The following is a 22,045-nucleotide window of genomic DNA, read 5'->3' as shown; positions in this document are numbered from 1 at the left end:
ATACTATACATACAGATGAAAAATCTATAGATGAAAAAATGGGGACTATTTTTTTTTTCGAAGGGTAAGAAAAAATCCTAATAAAGACAAGTTTTTCTGAATTATATTATATATGAATCGATGACATGAGGTGCTAACAATACCTTTTTGGTAAAGTTTGGCCAGTAACTCCTGGACTCCAGGGTCTTCAAAAATAACATTAATAGTTAGGTGTACAGCTTCCTGTCACCAAGAAACCAACAAAAGACACAACAATGGGGCCTGGAACCTTGAAGATGAAAAAGTCATTCCATAACTTCTTTGAATGTTTCAATGTGACTTTCAAACTCAACATTCTAATTAGAAAAATAGAAACCACATTAGTGTGCTAGAGAAACATATATTGTGAAATCTAGGGCTGTCAACAGGCCAGGTTGGGCTATGTCAAGCAAATCAACACTGTTTCCCGTGGTATGATTCACTTGATCTTTTGATATGCTTCAATTTGGGGCTAAACCGCTAAAATTAGATGGAAGAACGGATGGACGCCGTGGATATACTACATACATTCAATGTGGGCTCATCTGAGTTTACTTAGTATAATGGGAGTGTACTGGCTAACTCAGTACGCAATCCGATTACGCTTGCTACGCCCCACAATGATGTTTTATTTGTAATACATCATGTTCATCGGATTATGTATACACCAAAACCCCATATGTGGGAGGGAACTTAGACATTGAGGGAGGGAACCTAGACATTGAACGAGGCAAACATGAAATTGAATGGGGCAAACATGAAATTCAGCGGGGAAAACATTAAATTCAGCGGGGAAAACATGAAATTGATCAGGGCAAACTTGATTTTCAGCGGGGAAAACATGAAATTCAGCAGGGCAAATCATGAAATTCAACAGGGGAAACATGAAATTCAGCAGGAAAAACTGCAAATTGAGCGGGGCAAACATGAAATTCAGCGGGAAAAACTGAAAAATGAGCGGGGGAAACATGAAATTCAATGGGGCAAACAAAAAATTCAGCGGGGCAACCGAGAAAATCAGCGAGGCAAACATGAAATTGAGTGGGCAAACTAGAAATTGAGTGGGGCAAACATGAAATTGAGCGGGGGAAACATGAAATCAGTGGGGCAAACTCGAAAATCAGCGGGGCAAACTAGAAAATCATTATGCCCACTGTTTCCAACGGTATGTTCCAGTTGATATTTTGATATGCTTCAATCTGGGGCTCAACCTCTTATATTAGATGGAAAAATCAATGGACGGAGTAGATATACTCATTGGCCCCGCTGAATTTCATGTTTGCCTCGCTGAATTTCGTGTTTGCCCCGCTCAATTTTATATTTGCCTCGCTCAATTTCTAGTTTGTCCCGCTCAATTTCTCATTGGCCCCGCTTAATTACATGTTTGCCCCGCTCAATTTCATGTTTGCCCAACTCAATTTCTACTTTACCCTGCTCAATTTCTAATTTGCCCTGCTCAATTTTCATGTTCGCCCTGCTCAAAGGAGATCAAAGTTACATGGGCCCCACAATTTTGTATTTATTATATCCACAACATTCATCCATATTTCGAGATCATTTAGGAGCATTATGTATATAAAAAAAGAATCATATCTAAATATCAATTGGACCACACTACAAAGAGCAGCGGGAAAATTGATTTTCATCGTTAAAATTTTTGTAGGGCCCACCATAACAGAAATTGAACAGGGCAAACTGAAAATTGGGTAGGGCAAACATGAAATTGAGCGGGGCAAATATGAAATTGAGCGGGGCAAACAGAAAATTGAGCGGGGCAAACAGAAAATTGATCGCGAAGTAAAAGAAATGAATGAAATTGACCACGAAGTGAATGAAATAGATTTTCGACCATCGACCTGATGGAATTTTGCAAAATAACCGGGTTGGTTGGCTAAAGTAGCTTATCCTATCCCAAAATCATATAGGGTACGCTAGGTAATTAATTCTGGTTTAGAAGATATTCTTGTTAAATTAATAAAGAAAGAAATGAAAAAAAGAGAGAAATTTTTTTTATATGCTTATATATACATATTTATATAAATGTGTATTAGAGAATATTGTAGGTAGAATAAAGTTCTTCAAGTAAAAAAATAAAAATAAACATAAACTTTGCATAGATTCGCTACGGTTATTATCCGTAGCTATAGGTCCTTCGATATATCAAAAGGCTTCCGATATTATCGAAAAAGTCCAGAATTCATAATTTTCAAAGCTACAAATTATAGCCATAGCTATACTGCACGGCCGCTGCAATCTATGACTTTTTATTTTTTTAATGCTGTGTTACTTTTGTGGGTCCCATCATGAGGTCTGTGTTATATCCAAACCGTCCATCTATGTGGCGTACTCATATTAAGTCTTGAGACTAAAAATAAGATAGATCTAACTATCAAGTGGACCACACTCTAAAAGGCAGTGGGGAATTGAACGTCTACCATTGAAAACCTGTTAGGGGTTACAAAAGTTTTGGATCATTATGAAAGTTGTTTTTCCTCTTCATCCAGGTCTTTGTGACTATATGAATGAACTTAGACGGGGAGGATTTCTCACAAACATCACAGTGGGCCCCCTAAAGGTTTCTAATGGTTGATGCTCATTCAACACTGTTTCCTGTAATGTGGTACACTTGAGATTTGGATATACCTCATTTTTGGTATCATACCATAAAATGATTTGAAAAAGTATATGGAGGGCATGGATGAAAATCATACATCATAGTGGGGCCCACAGACCACTGACCATCCGCCATTGGCTGGTGGCAGGCGGAGTACCCAGTCCGTTTCCGTGAAAGGAGGGGTATTTTCGTCCTGAAATTCGGTCTCAGCACGTGCAGGTATAAGTTGCAAAACAAAGTTTGTCTTCTTTCGTAAAAACAGCTGGCTAAAAGGTGGGGTTTACAGTCCTAAATTTCTCCTTAATTAAGGGAAAACACAACTGACGTTACGCACACCAATCAAATCTAGCCACGTCAGCACTCACCGAACTTGGAGTTTTTCCCCGTACACACCGAATCCGGTGCCAGGAAAGGGACGTTGGTCTGCAGAGGCCTTTCCTCTCTCTAAATGGGAGAGAGATTCCAGAGCCGTCATATACACACACCGAAGCATATGGTGTATACGCCGTAGGATCAGTCGAAGACTCCAGAGGACGTGAAGGCGATGGATTACATGATGGAAGCTGCCTCAGGAGCGCACTTCTCTGGTCTCCGCCTCGACGGCCTTCTCCAAACCTCATCTCCTCGTTCTTCCTCTTCTTCTTCTTATTCTCATCCTCCTTCAGCCCTGCAAGACGACAATGCCCCCAAACAGCCCTTCGTCATTGGTACGGACGCTCCAAAACCTAATCTCTCTCGATTTTTCGTCTTCTTTGCCGATCATAATGGATTTTGACGAATTGATATCTAGACCCACCCCATTTGATGAATACGCCTCCCACTTTTCTAGTTCATGTGAGTGAATGGTACCAACTAGAAAGTAAGAGCCCACCCTATTTGATGGATACGCCCATTCTTTTTTAATTTTGGTAATAACCTCGTCCACCTTTTACTATTGTATTCCAAAAGATTAGAAGGAAGGCCCAAACCTCTCTCTCTCTCTCTCTCTCTCTCTCTCTGTATTTTTAGAGAAATGATATTTAGGTGCACTCTTTTTGAAACATAAGTCCATTATTTTCTGAATTTAGTGTTATAGTAGTACAAAGTGAAAAGAGAGGGTGTATCTATTGAGAATGAAACGGGGGTGTAAAGTGTCAATTCGTATTCTTTTATGATGATGTTTTATGGGGATTGATATTTACACCCAATCCTTGTGATGGGTATGCGTTTTCTTTCCTATTTTCAGTGATGCAATAGTTCGAAGAAGGAATAAAGGATGCACCTGTTTTATGAGCCTGTTTTGAAATATTTGGTGTTTGCTTGCTTTGGAGTTTCAGAATGAATCATTCATATTATAGACATTTGGACGCGGGTTTCTCCCTTGGAGGGTTTTATTAGATTTGGGAACATGTACATTCCGGGTAGTGACGAGCTACAAGGCGTTAATTAAATTTCTTAGAGAAAATCCTTGATTAGAAGGGAAAACCATCTAAACATGATGAATTGTGATGTGTTAGTGGTGCAGTTTGTGCACTATGTAGGCTGGATGTAATCCTAATCTAATCATTTGCAGCTTGGGATGTCAAAGGATGTTGACATAGAGCTTTGAGCAGTATTTGGGTATTGTTTAGAGCAAGGTATTCCAAAACAGTTATATAAAGGTGATGGTGGTAACCGTTACGCTTTGAGGTTGCAACAGCTGTAATGGCCCTTATAGAAAAATTGACCCGTACCGGCCTTGTAACAGTCAGTTACGGGGCTGAAATAGGTTTTTCAAAAGAAGAAGAACAAGAGCTGTAATGGCCATTGTGGGGGCCATAACAGCCCATATTATAATGGTAATGGCAGTGGCCATTATGGAATACCTTGGTCTAGAGTATTCTCTGTGAACATCAAGTATCAAGGAGACTTATTAGCTGCTGGTGTTGAGTGTTTCTGTTAGCCATTGGGTTGAATAGTTCTTTAGCATAGAATGTTGAGCTACTCACCCAACCATGAAGGTTAGATAGCCTTAACCACGAAGCGTTTAGGTTCCACTAACCTTGAGGCATATGATCATCTCTTTAACTATGAGGGAATGAGCTAGCCCAGTGGACCTAGTGCAAAGTAGTGTTTGAAAACACCACCAATGGGATGTAGCATGCACTACTACCTGTATCATGCAACACATCGATGCAACACTTGGTGTACTGCCTGCTTAATACAGTGCTTAGTACACTGCTTGGCAAGGCTATGACAGTGCAGCAGGGTATAGCCTTCCGCACCTACTCCTGGTGGAGTTAAGGTTGGGCACATCTCTTCTGTAAGAGTGAACAGCCTATGGGGAAACCACCGATGTAGTGGTGTGGATTGAGGCTTGATTAGGCGCTCTTGTATGCTCAGTGTGGGGTCACAGTGAGAAGGGAGCTTAGAGCCTTATTTTGCTCTGCTACTTGTTCTTAAACTCTTAAACCGTGTGACTGTCCCCTCTTAATGAGAAGTGGTTGTATTTATATAGCTGGATGGGTCATTGGAGTGGAAGAATCCCACTGTATTACAGATTATGAATGCATGCGAACCTTTGATTGGTAGAAGGGAGATGTGGTTGTTGGTTCGCTTCAAGGCACGTGGTGCCTAGCGATTGGACAACTAGAGCAGCTTTGCGATTGGACGGAAGCTTCTATCAAAGTGGAAAGTCTCAATGGCATCGATGCCCAATCCCCCCGCTAAGTCTGTGCTCCTTTTGAATTAAGGAGCCACACTACTCTATCTTTTTCTTCATTAAATGAGTTGACACTTGGCTCCCATTGCTTTTGCCAATGTTTTAAATAGAGAATAGCATGTAGCATAGTGTTCACCCCTTTGAAGCGTCAAGCGTAAGCTAAGTAGTTTGTGGCTTAAGCTACTCGTTACTTTTAGTATTTCAATTAAGGTTGTACTTGGTTGCACAAAATATGATGAAATTCCATTTTTGGTTCATCTAATTTGGTGCAAAATATGATGGAATTTTAAGATATTTAGTGCAATAATTGGAAAATTGGGCAAAGCTTAAGTATAAAGCTAAAGAACTAGCAACAAAATTGATTTAATACTGTTGCTTATATTATTTTAAATCATCAATAGAGAGGTCTAAGCATGGATGTGGATCATCAACATATGGCGCACCTTTGCTTTCTCATCCCTCTTAGATCAATTTGATTATATGATCCTAACTATTCAAATAGTGTTTTGGGAAATGGATGGTCCACTAGAGAGGTCTAAGCACTGATGTGGACTGTTCGTCATGTGGTACCCACCTCTGATTTCCCATTCTTCTCAATCACTTAGATTAGGTACCATCCAATTAGTGGTTTAATAAGTGGACATTCAATATTGAGCTAGCAAAACCAAAGGGGCTAGTTTACATAGGAAAGTGTTTCCTCATGGGAGAGGCGTTTAAATTTTTTGGCCATTCACATAGAAAAATGGGTAGGTGTGAACCGGTTTACACGGGAAAGTTGGCTCAAACAAACATGCACAAATCTGATATACATATGTTAATTAGAGATTCAGAATTTATATATCTAAATGCGTGTAAACAAACTCCCATTAGGAAGGAAAGGAGGCAAACTCCACATGATAAAGCAGGACTAGGTGCAAAGATCCAAAGCTAAGGGAGGGATTGGTAGCAGAAGAATTAAAAAAGAAAAGAAAGAAAAAAAAGAATGGGGCTCTTGTTTTAAAATGGCGGTGATGGTTTGGGACTAGGTGCAAAGATCCAAAGCTGGGGGAGGGATTGGAATAATTGAATTGACAAAAAAAGAAAGAAAGAAAAAAAATTGGCTCTTTGTATAAAATGGTGGTGATGGTTCTGGTAGGAGTAGGGGCTTTATGGATGGAAGTTATAGCTATTGGGCTCTTCGTTTAAAATGGTGCTGATGATTCAGGTAGGAATAGGGGCCATGTGGAGGGAAGTTATAGCTAGCAAATCTATACTATAAGAAGAGGGAGTATCAAGGCATTTTACATTCCTGTTTTATCTGTATACCTTTAATAATATATACAACTATTGAAAGGGTTTTGGTAATTTTCTAATCTAATTTAATTAGGTTGGGCACTTAGCATTTGAAAGTTACAAGTATTGCTAAACTTATTTACATTGATGTGCTACTCGATCACGGCTGCTCAAACAGTTTGGGACGTGAGATGTGCTAGAAACCTCAGAGACAGCGAGATCCCCGAGTTCTTGGACCTCCTGGACTGCATCTCTAACACCATGCCGCAGAAATCTGAGTCTGACAAGCTGATCTGGAGGATAGATAAGTCAAGCTCCTTTACGGTCAGATCTTTTTATTCTTATCTCTCCCCTTCTCCAAATACTTCTGTCTCAGCTTCCCCTTTCATCTGGAGATTCCTGGTGCCCCCCAAATTTATTTGTTTTGGGTGGCTAGTGGGCCGTAACAGAATCCTGATTATAGATAACCTCAGAAAGAGAGGAATGCTGCTTGTCAATTTCTGTCTATGTTGTATACGAGAAGCGGAATTGGTGGACCATCTTTTGGTACATTGCCCCTTCATTTCTCAAATTTGGAACGACTTCTGTCAGCGGTTCAACATTTTGTGGTGTATTCCAGATTCGGCCCACAATCTCCTATCTACTTGGTACGGTTTCAGGTTTGGTAAACCCAGAACTTCCGTTTGGAGAATGGCCATTATGGCAATTTGGTGGTCATTCTGGATAGAAAGGAACGATAGATGCTTCAACGATTCGTCGTCTTCAGTTTCCGCTGTTGGGTCTAGAGCCAAGAGGTTGCTTGTTGAATGGGCGGTTAACGTTAAGGGTTTAAAAGGCTATGACCTTTGTCTTTTAGGGTGTTAATGTTGGTCTGCTATCTCAGCAGATCTCTGTTTCTTTCTTTCTTGCTGTTGTCTGTTTTTCTTCTTTTCTGTTTTTAAATAAAAATTTTCTGTTGCCTCTAAAAAAAAATTTACATTGATGCAAATAATAATTATTAAATGGAAAGAATGGGTGTATCTATCAAATGGAAAAAATGGTGTATCTAGCAAACAGTGTGGTTGTTAATGGTGGCTGCAAGTTCCCAGTCTTTTATCTTGATGTCTTCTAGGAATTGATATATATGCTAACGCTGTTTGATTGATGTGCCTCTTCTTTTCAAACTTTGGGATACAATATTACAAAGTAGAAAGAAAGGGCGTACATATTGAAACTGTTTGGTGTTAGTAATGAGTGTAAACTCGTTTCTTTGTAATGATTTCTTCTAGGAATCGATACACCCACCCACCTGTCTGATAGGTACACCCTTTCTTTCCCAATTTTGGTGACACAATATTAGAAAGTAAAATAAGTGTATCAATCAAACAGGGTGGGTGTAAATTCCTCTTCTTCTTCTTCTTCTTCTTCTTTTTCCTGTGGAATGGCTTGTGGTCGCTTAGGTTGATAGAAACCATCATTTCTATTCTAATTTGGTGATACGATACTGCAATAAATTTGATAGATACCACCCTTTCTATTCTAATTTGGTGATATGATACTGCAACTTTTATTGGATTGCCAAGAAGGAAGGATATATCTATCAAATTGGATGGGTGTAAATGGTAGCTCCTTGTTTTTATTCATTACTTACAAATTTATTTGGAAAATTGGAAAAAGGAGTTTCGGGGGGTACTGCATCAGGCAAGACAACAGTTTGTGATATGATCATCCAGCAGCTCCATGATCACCGTGTTGTTCTCGTCAATCAGGTACATTATATCTCTTCCTAATTCGTGACCACCTTTGTTATCATTATTGTTATCATTATCATTGTTACTATTTTTACTATCAGTGCTATGATCTGGTACGGATTGTTCACACTTATCACAGAGCGAATTTATATGTGAGGCCCAAGCGGGCACACCTATGATTATGGTGGCCGATTGGATAAGGTGTCCACCGCGGATTACACATGGCCCCAATACCATCTTTTGTGATTGATCACAACCATTCAAGTACGGCCCTGCAAAAAAGGATGGGAAGACAAAATTTTACTCTGACTGTGCATTTTATATGCCCTGCTGTTATTATACAATCATGACATTTTTATGTGATTTATGGTAGATTGCTCCCATCCATCGGTCTTTGTTGTTCACAGGTGGAATCACTTGGGCCCATGGTATTTAACAATGGTTATGTCACGGTAACGGTGGTACTCTTACACGTTATGGAAAAAATGACCCGTAATGGCCGTCTGTGACTGTCCGGTATAGTTATTATTGTTATTATTTTTTTAAATATTGGCTGTAACAGCCATTGCTTTTCATTTAAGAAAATTTTGGCCCATTACAGCCTATATTGTAAAGGTAATGGCGGTGGCCATTACAGCCGCTGTTACTGTTATTGAATACCTTGCTTGGGCTGGGCCACACATATGAATTCTTCTATAATAAAGTATGGGAAAAGCCTACTGGACTATAGCGCATCATCATCATCATCATCATTTGATAATTTTTAAACTTAATTATGCGCAGCCTAGTCGAGAAATCTCGTATGCACGAAGGGAATCAAGTTAAGCTGTTAGAAACAGCTGTATTTGTTTGGCTGATAATTCATTGATCTTTATATTTAATGATGTAAAAGGAATGTTTACCATTGGATGTGCTTGGATGAATAGCTACCTTATGATTGGTCGGGATTTTCAGAATTTATATTCCAAAAGTGGGAATTCCAAAAAAAATTTAAGCGGTGTACTTTTCATGTCTTTTTCAAATTCCTGTTGTCTACTGGTAGCTATGAGGCAAATGATAGGAATTAATTGCACATGCTATAGATTGACAACTCAATGGACACAATCTTGTTTGAGAGTTTCTGTTGGTCCATTGCATTGGGTGACCTGGGCTCTTGGCTATTGAAAATGAGGTCAACCCATGGCCGACAGTCGACAGTCAACAGTGAGTCATGAGTGGCTAATGTGGTTGTTCGAGGGCCTGAGAGTGTAGCTGGAGGATCAAGGTTCTGGCAGCAATTATCAAAACCAAACTGGCAAGGTTTCGCTTGCTTTGGGACATGCACTGGGACTTGGGATTACTTTTGGGGTTTCATGCAACTTATTGTCGGAGCATAGCAGCAGCAAGATCATGAAGAGGATACTTTTTGAATCATTTTGGTGCCAGTTCCATTCCAATAAGATATTTAAAGATTTGCACTTACCCATAGGTTTCCTCTTGGGAGTATTTTGGTCATTTCTTCTATACAAATTGTCACGTTCCTAAATGTAGTGTTAGTAATCCGTGATTACTATACACCAAATTTTGGTTGACAGCCTGCGTAGAACTCCAATTTTGGGGCTTCCAACTATCGCATACTAAGTCCCATAAGCGAGGCTCCACAAGGAGGATTTCTGAAAGTAAAGATGACAAACACGTATCATTTCTCAAAATTTCATCATATTCAACATGTGGTACTGTGTACAACTGAGCACATCAAGGCAAAACCAAAATATAAACCATGTCATATTTACTATACCTGATGTACATATACAGGGTACTACAAAAAAAAATACACTAATATGTACAAAACAAAAAGGACAACTGGAGTCTGTAACTTCTACTCCTGCAGCTCCCTACTCTCATCTGTAAAAAAGAAGAAGAAAGGAAACCTTGAGCTACTAAGCCCAGTGAGTGTGTGTGTGTGTAATGAAAATGTATGTTTCATGTCATGCTCATATAATGCACAGGCCTACTGGGCCGATAACAATAAAATAAAGATACAATGCATTATGCCACTTTTCATGTTCCAAAGGTGGGACTTCTACCCACTTGTAACATACATACTCTTTCAACGTTTCCATAACTTTTCACATTTCCCAATTGGATCACCAAGGTCTGAAACAGAGGTGGGACTCGCATATGATTGCTACCCACTTGCACAGGCTTTTCCACTGTGGTCAACTACAAAGGTGAGACTACATAATTCATGGGCCGAACTAGTCTAACCCACTTGTGTTGAACCTCACTATCTGCCTAACAGCGAGAAGTCATAAGTCGCCTGACAAAACGATAGCGGACAATTTACGAGCTCGTCATACACAACCTATCTTTGCTTGCCCATAAGCAGGTCAGGTCAAACCTCTCAACCAATCGACACGCGTCGGTGGGAGTCGCCGCTTACTTTGGTATTTCGGCATTCCAGTGCTCTGTTCTTCTACCCGGTCTAGGCATTGGTTGCTTCCAATGGTACCAATCGGGGTTTAGGGACTTTCACTCAGGGACCCTCTAATCATATTTTGTTGAATTACACATTTCCGGTGTGGTGTCCAACTCAAGTCATAACAAAGTATGTTTCATTGCATTTACAATCACCGTATGCATAAGTCCACATGCAACCTATCTTATCATGTTTTCCAAGGCAAGCATAGGACGACCTTCTTCATGTGGTCTCCTCATGAATTTAAGTTCCTCATAGGGGTCTTATGTAATGCATCCTGTATCTAGACGGTTCACATACTAATCATAGACACATCGTGTGTCGCAACACAACCCACTATGATCACCATACCATGATATGAATCATTCACTCTCAATCATACAATGATACAACAACTATGAACCATGCATATAATATGCACGTGACTTAGCCAATCTAAATCCAACCCGGGATTCATTCCGCTATAAGACTTCATGCCACAAGCATGCTTTTGCTCAAGAGTTAGCTACACCAAAAGGAGGAAGGACAACTCTTTCAAACGTTTTGTCAAACAGGTAGTGGGCGGACTTTGTAAGGGACAAAGATGAAAACCGATGGAAATACTTATGAATTTAAACAAAACTAAAGCATATGAATCCCTTGGGTGTGGGCCACATGGATGGTTTAATTGATGGTGGAGATGGGGCCATGATGGGTTGATCTTACATAGCTTCTCCCATGGTCCTTTTCTCAAGTTCATCTCTATCATCCAATCTTCCATCAATAGCCTAACCAACTAAACCAGAAAATCCAGCATCATAGCCATTAGTGGGGCAATTCAAATCTCTCTCTCTCTCTCTCTCTCTCTCTCTCTCTCTCTCTCTCACACACACTCTCTCAATAACCATGGACTAGAAAATCTATTCTTTTATAGGGCTTTCAAGTAATCTAACGCACATATATGCGTGGTCTTAATCTATGCACTCACTTGTAACAATCAGATGATTGGATTTCAAACTCGTCTTCTACTTCATTTTCTTCTTCTTCTTCTTCTCAACTTCAAACTTGAGCCACTATTTTTTTTTTTTTTTTTTTGGGTCTCTACACTCACCTTAGGCTTTCCATGACACAAAAAAGAGAGTGCTGGAAATGGGTCGTTGAAAGAGGGTTTTTATGTTTATGGACTTGAAAATGGTTTTAAAATTGGCTTTTGTCTAAAAAGAAAGGTTGGGGGGTGTTTTGTAATGTTTTTGAGAAGTTTAAGCTTATGGTAAGAATAAAAAAATGTTATTTAAGTGATTTGAAATAAAGCATTCCAAGGATTTTAAAAAAATCGAGGTCATTTGAGTTATTTTATGAAAATATATATGTGCATATCTATTCATATCTTACAATTCGGGTGTCATATTGACATGTTGTTTTCTCCAGTAATTCCGTAACTCGACTACGGTCACAACGGTTAGGATCTCGGACCTAACGGATTTTGAAAAGTTGATGATGGCCCACCTCCAGATAAAATAAGGACATAGTTGTCATTTCTCAGATTGTTTAATTTTAAGTCCGTATATTAAAATTCGGACATTGGGTTGAAATGCGGCTTGCGGCTCGATAACATAACAACATCATGATCAAGTCAAAATATTCTCGGGGCCAATGGACCTACAATCAACGGCTATCCAATGTAAGAACCAAATTTCGGGGCCTCAGGTCTTACACAAATATCCATATCTGTTCATATGTACGTATCTGTATATTGTCATTTCTAGAAGTCATGGGTTAGGGGTTTAGATCAAAGATCAGTTTGGATTTATTTATTTAAAGCAGTTTTTGTGAAGGGACCAGCAGATTTTGATTCATATCTAGATCGTAAAGACAAGCATATTCTATTTATTATCCTATTCTTGTAAATATATTATTGGCATTTTTAGACTGTTCTAAAGCCATTTAGCTAGGTTTTTGGGATACTATTTGTTTAAGGCTCTATTAGACAGGAAATGATAGGAAATTGGATTGGTTTTATGTGTATTTTGGGATTAGATTGGATGGATGGTTCAGACTGCATGGGTACTTTTGAAGAATATTTTGGGGCCTTGAGTCGTTCTCAGGTCTTTGGTTGTAATAACCTATAAATATGAATACCAGTAATGCAAATGGAGGTTGCCTTTCTCGAGGGAGAGATTCTCTGAGCTTTTGAGAAGTAACTACTTAAATATGTTGGGTCCAATGCTCAAATTTGTTGCTGTTGTTTTACCCAATGCGAGATATGAGTTGATAACTAATGCTTTAATAGCTTAGTTCTTTTATTTATTTTTTGTGTTTATTCATATCTTTTGTGGGGTAACGATTGTATGAGAAATTGTGGGCTGATTCTCATAATCCCATGATCCTACCTACATTCTAACAGTGTGAGGGCTTAAAACAGGTGGATTGTAGCAACCTGGCGGACAGAGACTCATAAAAAATGGGGAGGTCACAATATACTTATTAATAGCTAATTATCACCTTATTATATTCTACATCATTCTTTTGAACCTTATCTCATGTGGCCTTTAGATTCTTCCCTTGCAAATCTTCCATCTTGAAAGATCCCCTCATGCATATTTTGTTGTTGTGGCAATTTTATAGGATTCATTCTACCGTGGGTTGACTGCAGAAGAATCTGAACGTGTTCATGAGTACAATTTTGACCATCCTGGTAATTTTTTCTATTTGAACTTAGTTTAATGCAGTTTTGTTTCTGTTTAAGCTGTTTCAAACGAGGTATTCAATAACGGTAACAGTGGCCATAGCGGCCAGCCTCATGGCCATTATGATATGGGCAAAATGGTCGAAATCATTTTAAAGGAAAAAATGTATTGGCCCCGTATCGCACCATTATGTGCCCGTATTGATCTGTAACGGCCCTGTATTGGTCCATCATGGGTCCATTACAGACTTACGGGCCTTTTTTTTTTCCCTTTCAAATCCAGCATTATGGCCCCGCACTGCGTAACGGGCCGTTACGTATGAAATAAATGCGTAAATAGAAAAAAATATTAAAAAAATATAAAATGGCACCCCAAATATGTAAAATGCACATTATCATGTTCTACTATGATTAACACATCATATGGCATCATTAAAACAGCAAAAGAATCATTAAAAAATGATTTTCGAATTTTCAAAAAAAGGGCCAAAATAAATGCGTATATAGAAAAAAACATCATATGCATCATTTTTTTTTTTCGAATTTTCCCTTCAACCAGCACCCCAAATATGTATAATGCACATTAACATGTTCTACTATGATTAACACATCATATGACATGATTAAAACAATAAAATATATTTAAAAAAGTATAGATACCTATTTTTGACGAATTTCTAAAAAATGACCCACCGAGCTTTGATTCAAAAAATCTATAATATAATGTGTTTTTCTATCAAATACCTAGCTAAGGTTGGTCGAAATTAGTAGTAGGAGTTAGAAACAGTTTGGAAGCAAGAGGTTTCAAAAAAACAGCAAAACAGAGCTAAAAAAAAAAAAATGGTTTCAAGAGAAACATATAAGATATTCATTATTGTGATCCAAGTGTTTCTTTTCCTGTGTCTCTCATATGGGTGGTCATCCTTTTTTTTAAAAAAAAAAATAATAATAATAATGAATTTACTCCATTTGTAGTACTTAAATGCTGTTAAAACATGTAGTAGTTTCTGTGTAGATGCTTTCGACACTGAGCAACTCCTCGAATGCATTGGGAAGCTCAAATGTGGGCAGTCTGTCAATATACCTATATATGATTTTAAGAACCATCGGCGATGCTCAGAAAGCTTTCGTAAGGTTAGTTGTTGTGTAAAACGATAAGTGTTATTTTCTTATTTTTTGTATGGAAATTTGTTGCTCTCTTTCATTATCCTGCTTAATATTGTTATGGTTGGAATGGTCCTACCAGACGTGCAATATCTTGTCGTTTCCAAAGGAAAGCACAACTCTGAGACTAGAAGTTGCATCTAGATGTACACTCTAGCGTTATGTAGTGATCTAGATCATTATCTCGGAGATCAATTATTTCAGATCTTCCAGTAACCTGTTAGCAAACAACTGCTGCAAAGTGATACCAATAGATTGATTTACACTATAAACTTAATTTATTTTACAAAAAATTTATTTCCCTTCTTTTTTTGGGGTGGGGGATCATGATGGCCACTCATTAGGAGATGTTGAATGTACACTCTGCACGTGTCTAAACCTGGCACATGTGTGAAATCCAACTGTTCATTTAGCGGGCCCTACAATATGTGTTCCATGGCCTGCAAATCAGGCCAGTCTAGCCATCAGGCTGCGTGTATGAAAGATAGATGGTTTAAAGGATTTTTTTTTGAATGATATAGAGTTAGAAGGAATTGACTAGGAGTCCATATTTGACATTAAGTGTGGAACCTCCTTGATGACCAGGGCAGCCTATTGTTTGGTACAGCACATAGATGGTGGGGCTATTGATTGATTTTAGTAGTTTCTGGATGAAATTTAGTAACTTGCTTTCTCTTTACAAAGTCACGACCTATGGCTGCAATTTTGTTTGTTTGTTTTTCTTTTCTTTTCTTTATCCTTTCTCATGATATTTGACTACAAACATCGACCGTTGGGAAAATGTTAAATTGATGTCCAGCAACCCCATTTTTGCATTTGTACAACTGCAAAACTTCTTTGGGCACCTGCACGGGGTTTGGGCGAATGGTTAGCGCCGTGAGTTTGCTCCCCATAGATGTGAGTTCGATTCCCCTCTCTGGGATTACCCAATTCACGTGGTTTGTGGGTGATTGTGTGCATCCACAGGGACTACTCTCGCCTTAAAATAGGGGCGGGGACACCCCTCATGTCATTAATTTTATTTTATTTTTCTCTAGGCAGTCTTCACATTCATATTCTAAATTGAATGGAGGAGTGCTTAGTTCATCACACAACTTACTTGTCCTCTTCAGATCCTGTGGCCTTACTGTTTACTTGTAACCACACAAGTTAGATGTCCTTTAGGGGCCGTTTGGAGGTCTGTAACTTCTGCAAAATGTAAGTTACAGTTGGCGTTTGAGGGAGAAATCTTACAGATGACAAAATTTCAACTTGTAACTTTGTATTAAGGAAGCAAGAAATGTTACGGGGGAATATGATGTTTTTTCACTCACAGGTTACTTTCTTATAGGCAATAACTACGTGTTTTGAATTTGAGAAAAGGAGGTGGAAATGCGGCTTGCATTGAAGGACCACCTACCTGCTTTGAGCATCTCCTTCTCCCTCTCTCAGAGTCTCTCTCCCTCTCCCTCAGCAGTCTCTCCCTCCCTCTCTCAGCAGTCTCTCTCTCTCTCTCTCTCTCTCTCTCCCTCTCTTCCCCTCCTAGCTCTAGCAGTGATAACGAGCATTAACCCCCCTTCTGTTATTTCTTTTTTCGCCATTTTCATTGTTTCTTCTTCTTCTTCTTTTCTCTTGCATCAGGGCGGCATGGACATGGTTTGGCTAGTGATGCTGCCAATAGCCATGTGGCCATTGGTCGGTGCCCTGTGGGCCCCACCATGTTGTATGTGTTTTATCCATGCCATCCATCCAATTTTTCAGATCATTTTAGGGCTTGATCCTAAAAATGAGGCAGATCTAAATCTCAGGTGGACCACGCCATAGGAAAACAATAGTGATTGAATGTCCACCAATAAAAACCTCCTAGGGCCCATGTAATGTTTATTTGATGCATGCATGTCGATTCAATGAACCTCAGATTTTGGAATTTGAACCTTATGGCCCCATCTTAGTATTTTCTTTTGTATTTTCAGTGTAGTTACAACCATGTTTTAAATATCATTTTCGCATAATGTATCACACCCTTGGGATATGGATACATATCGGTTATCGCATGTGATATATCGGTTGTATCACGTAATTTATCGTTGTTGTTGGGAAACATGGGAACATTGGGAAATTGGTCGAATTTTTCATGGAAACTTCAAGGATTGTTAAAAAAGACATTAATACATACTTATAAATCAAAACATTATAAAAAAAAATGCACATAATAAGAGTTTCCTTTGTATAGGGTTCTAATACATGCAAGTATATTTAAAGTCTATTCATATAATTTAAAAACGTAAAAAGACATATATGGAAACACAAGCAATACATTCAAAAGCAAAAGAAGAATCACTAGATCAGGTTACATACATGTTTGATTTTGTGTTTGGATACAAAGATTGCAATTGATTTGCAAGAAATTGAGAAATTTCGATTTTTCTCAGTTTTCTGCAACTTTCCCCATCTCCCCCAAATCTCAAAATCGAAGCTTCAAATCCATGGTTTTTCATGGAAAACGTGAAGAGTCATAGATTTGTAACCATTTGACACTGAATTAACGTGATTTATAGCAAAAAAACGGTTTGAAAATCGAAAATGCTCATTAGATGGAATAGGTGGGATATATCGGCACTAGTTATGCATTTCGTATCACACAGGTGAGATACAAGATATATCGTGGGATATATCGGCTACTATCATTGATATTTAAAACACCGGTGACAACAATCAATTATGCATTACTAGTAACTTTTTTCTAACCTTTCCTTCTACATCTCTTACTATAACCTACTTAGGGGCTTGGTTTGATCGAGAGGAAACCGTGTTTGATTGAACATAGAAATGCTGATCCACCCTGTCCATCATGTTCTTCTCATGCTCACCGTAGAAATGAAAAATCAAGTTGATCGAAAGTTTAGGCGGGCCACAACTTAGAGAACATTGTGAAATCATGCCTAAGACCTCGAAGATCACGTGGTGTGATCCACCTTGGTTTTGGAATGACCTGATTTTTTTCATGTCATCATACCTAGGCTAACATGATGAATGGATTAGATAGCGTATAAACAACATCGTGGGCCATACGAACAATGTGGAAGTAGGCCCTTTGGCTTTCACAAGCATTTTGAATACATGGACCCACCTTTATGGCCCCACCTGATGATTAGTTTAGCCTAAGAATTGGCCCAACTATTCATATAGATGGCCTTAATAAAATGGCATACTTTTATCCAAGTTTCTTATGTGTCCATGTAATTTTTAAACGATTCACTATTCCAAGCTCTGATTGGTGTGAATATACAATTTATTACCTGTAACCAACTTACAGGTTATCCAAACACATAAACTAAATTACCTGTAATTTACAGCTTACATACAAACATGATTACCTGTAACTTTCTTTCACTTCTACTTACAACTTAAAAAACTCATAGGCATCCAAACTTGATGTAGATGAAGAAAAAGAAGGTGATGTTGATTAAGAAAAAGAAGGGTTTGCTACTGCACACCCTCTGGTATTGGGCTTTGCTAGTGGGCATGACAGGATAGCTTCTTCCATGGCTTAAGAGTGGTTTGCTTATTTGCACTACTTAGCACCAAGGATAGTCTGCCAAACTGAGAGGAATGTTCTGCTAACTTTACTGCTGATGCATTCTTTTAAAAAGAGGACTGCTGAAGAGGTTCTGATGACGTGCACCGCTGGGAAGTGCTTTGCTAACACAGTTCGATAATGAAGCAGGAAGCCAAGAATACTATGCACTAAAACTGGACTAGCAGTTGAGAGAGGAGAGGGGAGAGGAGAATAACCTGCACTGTCTGAGGGACCTAACATAGCATGTGATGGATGACTTTTTTGGAGCTTCAGCTCATTTAGGCTAGCACTACGCCGCCTATCTTGCCTACATTATTTCTTGTGACAGCGTTGGCCACCAACCAACACAGATTCCATGCCCCCTGACTTGTCTTCTTAACCAGCAAGTTGCTGGATTGGACTCATTATGCACCTTGCCGAAGGGTACAACCTTCGACAGGGAGACTCAGTAGATCCCCCTAGTCCTTAGATCAATTTTCATGGAAGAATTCACATGGATGTCATCATCACCATCCTCAACTCCCAAAAGGGCTTCCAAATACATGAAATTCTGTTATTGAGTAGGAGCTGTTAGGCTACTGAAAAATTACCAAATTCTGACATCTGTCACTTTCCTGAAATGAAAACTACCTACAGCCCGTTCTATGCCTTTGAATGTTTGTTTCCACTCATGAAAAATATCAGATATCTTCAATGGGAAAATGATTATAAAAAGGGGCCTGGTTAACCTATGACCAGTCATATGTGATCAGTTCTCTTTTGAAACATGATGTCTTCTTACTGTTTGATAGACAGGTAGAGTGCCGTGACTGAAATATAGTGTTCACCTGCTTGAAGTGAATGGCTTCGATGCAGTTTTTTAGAATTCCTTTTTTTAGTTTCCCAAAATGACCACTTTTGGTATCTTGGGTTGATAATTCATGAGAGTGGAGAGATTGAGAAGGATGTTGCCCGTAGAATTCAAGTGGAGTGGAAGAAATGGAGATGTTCCTTTGGAGTTTCAGGTGATTGTTGCATACCTGTCAAAATGAAAGGGAAATTTTATAGGATGACATAAGACCAACCATGCTTTATGGGACAAAATGTTGGGCAGTTAAGGAACAAAATGTTCATTGGATGAGTGTAGCTGAAATGAGTATGTTGAGACAGGTGAGTGGCAAGATGAGGAAGGATAGAATTAGAAATGAATGCATTCGGGGGAAATTGAGAAAAAGCACCAATAGGTAATAAGATGTGAGAAAGTGGATGGTTTGGTCATATGCAATGGAGGATAAGAACATAGCTGGTTATAAGGAGTGAGTTGGTACAAGTGGAAGGCTCTAAAAGGCAAGGGGAAGGCTCATAAGGACGTGGGTGGGGTAGTAGGAAAAGACTTGATGACCTATGGTCTAACTGAAGTTATGGCCCGTGATAGAGTGAAATGGCAAAAAAGGATTCATGTCCCCGACCCCAATTAATTGGGATAAGGCTTATTAGATGATGACAATGATGATGAATGGACCCATGTCTGCTCACCTTTTTCTACATACATGCAAAAGGATGGGCTACTCCGTTTTGAGTATTTTGAAAATTCGATGGTAAAAATATAAATTTCCCACAAGCTAATTCCTTCTAAAAAAATGGGGGAAATCCTTTCCACAAGCTATGCATTCTGGCAGTGTTTCTAATCCCAAGTTACTTTTAGAGGCCTATTTGGATAGTGGGAAAAGAAAATAAAATTGTAATAATTATCCAATGATGATTTCCCATGCTCACATAACTTGTGAGCAGGGTGTCCCAAAACGGTTACGTATCGGCCGTAACGGCCGATACGTAACGGTAACGGTGGTACCCGTTACACGACCGTAACGGCAGTTACGGGCCTTGGAAAAATAAAATAAAATAAAATAAATAAAAAACCCTTACCTTTTTCCTTTCTTTTCCTCTTCTTCTTCTCTCTTCTTCTTCTTCTTCTTCTTCTTCTTCTTCTTCCTCTTCTTGGCTCTCTCTCCTTCCTCCTCCTCCTCCTCCTCCTTCTTCTTCTTCTCTCTCTCTCTCTCTCTCTCTCTCTCTCTCTCTCTCTCTCTGTTCTTTCCTTCTTTCCCTCTTTTTTCTTCTCTTCTTTCCCTCTTTTTTCTTTTCGGTTTCCCTCTCTCCTTTTTTTTTTTTTTTTTGGGCAGGTGTAAGCTGCTGTAGGTACGTGTCATGCTGAGACGAGCGCTGACACTCCTCGAGCTCCGAGTTGTACGAACGGTTCGAAGGAGATCAAAGTTTTATAGGCTCCACAGTGATGTATTTATTATATCCACACCGTTCATCTATTTTTAAATATTATTTTAGACCATTACCTAAAAAATGAATCGTATCCAAAGATCGTCTGGACCACACCAAATATAGCAGCGGAGATGATGATTTTCACCGTTAAACAATTCGAAGGCCCACCGTAACATTTATTTTCCATCCAATCTGTTCATAAGGTCAAAAAGACCTGAATGAAGAGGAAAAACAAATTTCATATTGATCTAAAAGTTATGTGATCCCAAAAAAGTTTTCAATGGTGGACGTTCAATCCCCCACTGCTTTTTGCAGTGTGGTCCACTTGATAATTAGATCTGTATTATTTTTCGTGTCAAGCTTAAGACGATCTCGTCAAATGAATGGACGGTTTAGATATAACACATTCATCATGCATGGGGTCCAAAAAACTTTGACACGAGTGCTACACTTCACAATCCGAGTCTCGCCTAATTTGGGGCCTTAAAAAATTGTACCAAAGCCATATTAACTTAAAATTTACCAATTAAATTATAAACTGCAATTGCTAACTCACAATGCCAAAATCAAATTATTTGAATAGTTTTAATTGTTATTTGGTGTACTCTTATTTTTTAAAATAGGGCCTTTTGATTTTTTTCATGATTCACTATCCAATAAATGTCCACTAATACATAAGTGGGATAATGACAATAAATTGCATGAATTTGAGACTAATTTAGGGCATAGATTGGTCCTCCAAGTCAGCCCGAAATTGGCAACACCATCTACCTGAATTTAATTTCATTTTTTTAAAGAACTACTGGGAGAAAGATATTAAATTGTTAAGTATATAAATTAGATATTTAGAAAATTAAATATATACATTTTGTAGTCAAATTCAGGTTACCTGGTTCAAAAATTAATTAGACAGTCCGATACAGCTTCTCACCAAAGAGTGGACCGTTACACCACCGTAAACATGTTCCAATTTATAAATGAATGCATATTTGGAATGCATAGAATATTCCGGATTTAATACATATATTTTTATATTTTTTTGGCAAAAAAAAATTTTTACACCGTTACCGGCCGTTACGCCCCCGTATCGCCGTTACGACCCCGTATCCGTATCGGTTTTGGAGGTCACCGATACGCCAACCGATACCGATACGGGACACCTTGCTTGTGAGTGGGAATTTGGCTATGGAAAAGGCAAGCGATTGCTTTGTGGAATCCATGATTTCATTTGCTATCCAAGCCAAACAAGCTCTTGGAATTTATGGGAAATTGTCATTGGATAATTATACAATTTTCTTTTATTTTCCCACTATCCAAACAGGCCCTAAAGGCATTTGAACACTCTGAAACATTTTTTGAAAGCTTAGTTGGTAAAGCTCTTATTTTGTAGTTTCAGATTTATTATTTTTTCTTGGTATCCATGTATAGGAATGAAACAGCCCGTTATGTTCTTACTCGATCATCTGTTGACAGGTTAATGCATCTGATGTCATTATTCTGGAGGGGATTCTAGTTTTCCATGACCAACGAGTCCGCAACTTGATGAACATGAAGATTTTTGTTGATACAGGTCTCGTCGCTCTATCTGTATCTTGTTTTTCCAGGAGAGCATTTATTATTGTTATCGTTTCA

General features: G+C 38.7%; 1 protein-coding gene across 2 annotated transcripts in view; it reads left to right on the top strand.

Moving 5' to 3' along the window:
- The first annotated feature begins 3,054 nt into the window (after positions 1 to 3,054).
- LOC131239529 (uridine/cytidine kinase UKL1, chloroplastic) overlaps positions 3,055 to 22,045 on the top strand; it is a 31,779-nt gene continuing 12,788 nt past the window's right edge. For both annotated transcript variants that reach the window (XM_058237274.1, XM_058237273.1), the window contains exons 1-5: positions 3,055 to 3,339; positions 8,241 to 8,332; positions 13,377 to 13,446; positions 14,453 to 14,571; positions 21,887 to 21,983. In XM_058237274.1, the coding sequence (XP_058093257.1) occupies positions 3,177 to 3,339; positions 8,241 to 8,332; positions 13,377 to 13,446; positions 14,453 to 14,571; positions 21,887 to 21,983 (541 nt within the window). In that variant the 5' untranslated portion in view covers positions 3,055 to 3,176. The remainder of the gene's footprint in view (positions 3,340 to 8,240; positions 8,333 to 13,376; positions 13,447 to 14,452; positions 14,572 to 21,886; positions 21,984 to 22,045) is intronic.

Source organism: Magnolia sinica, chromosome 3 (genome assembly GCF_029962835.1).
Source record: "Magnolia sinica isolate HGM2019 chromosome 3, MsV1, whole genome shotgun sequence".
Lineage (NCBI taxonomy): Eukaryota > Viridiplantae > Streptophyta > Magnoliopsida > Magnoliales > Magnoliaceae > Magnolia > Magnolia sinica.
Note: the sequence above shows the minus strand (reverse complement) of the source record. Positions and strands in the feature narration are given on the sequence as shown.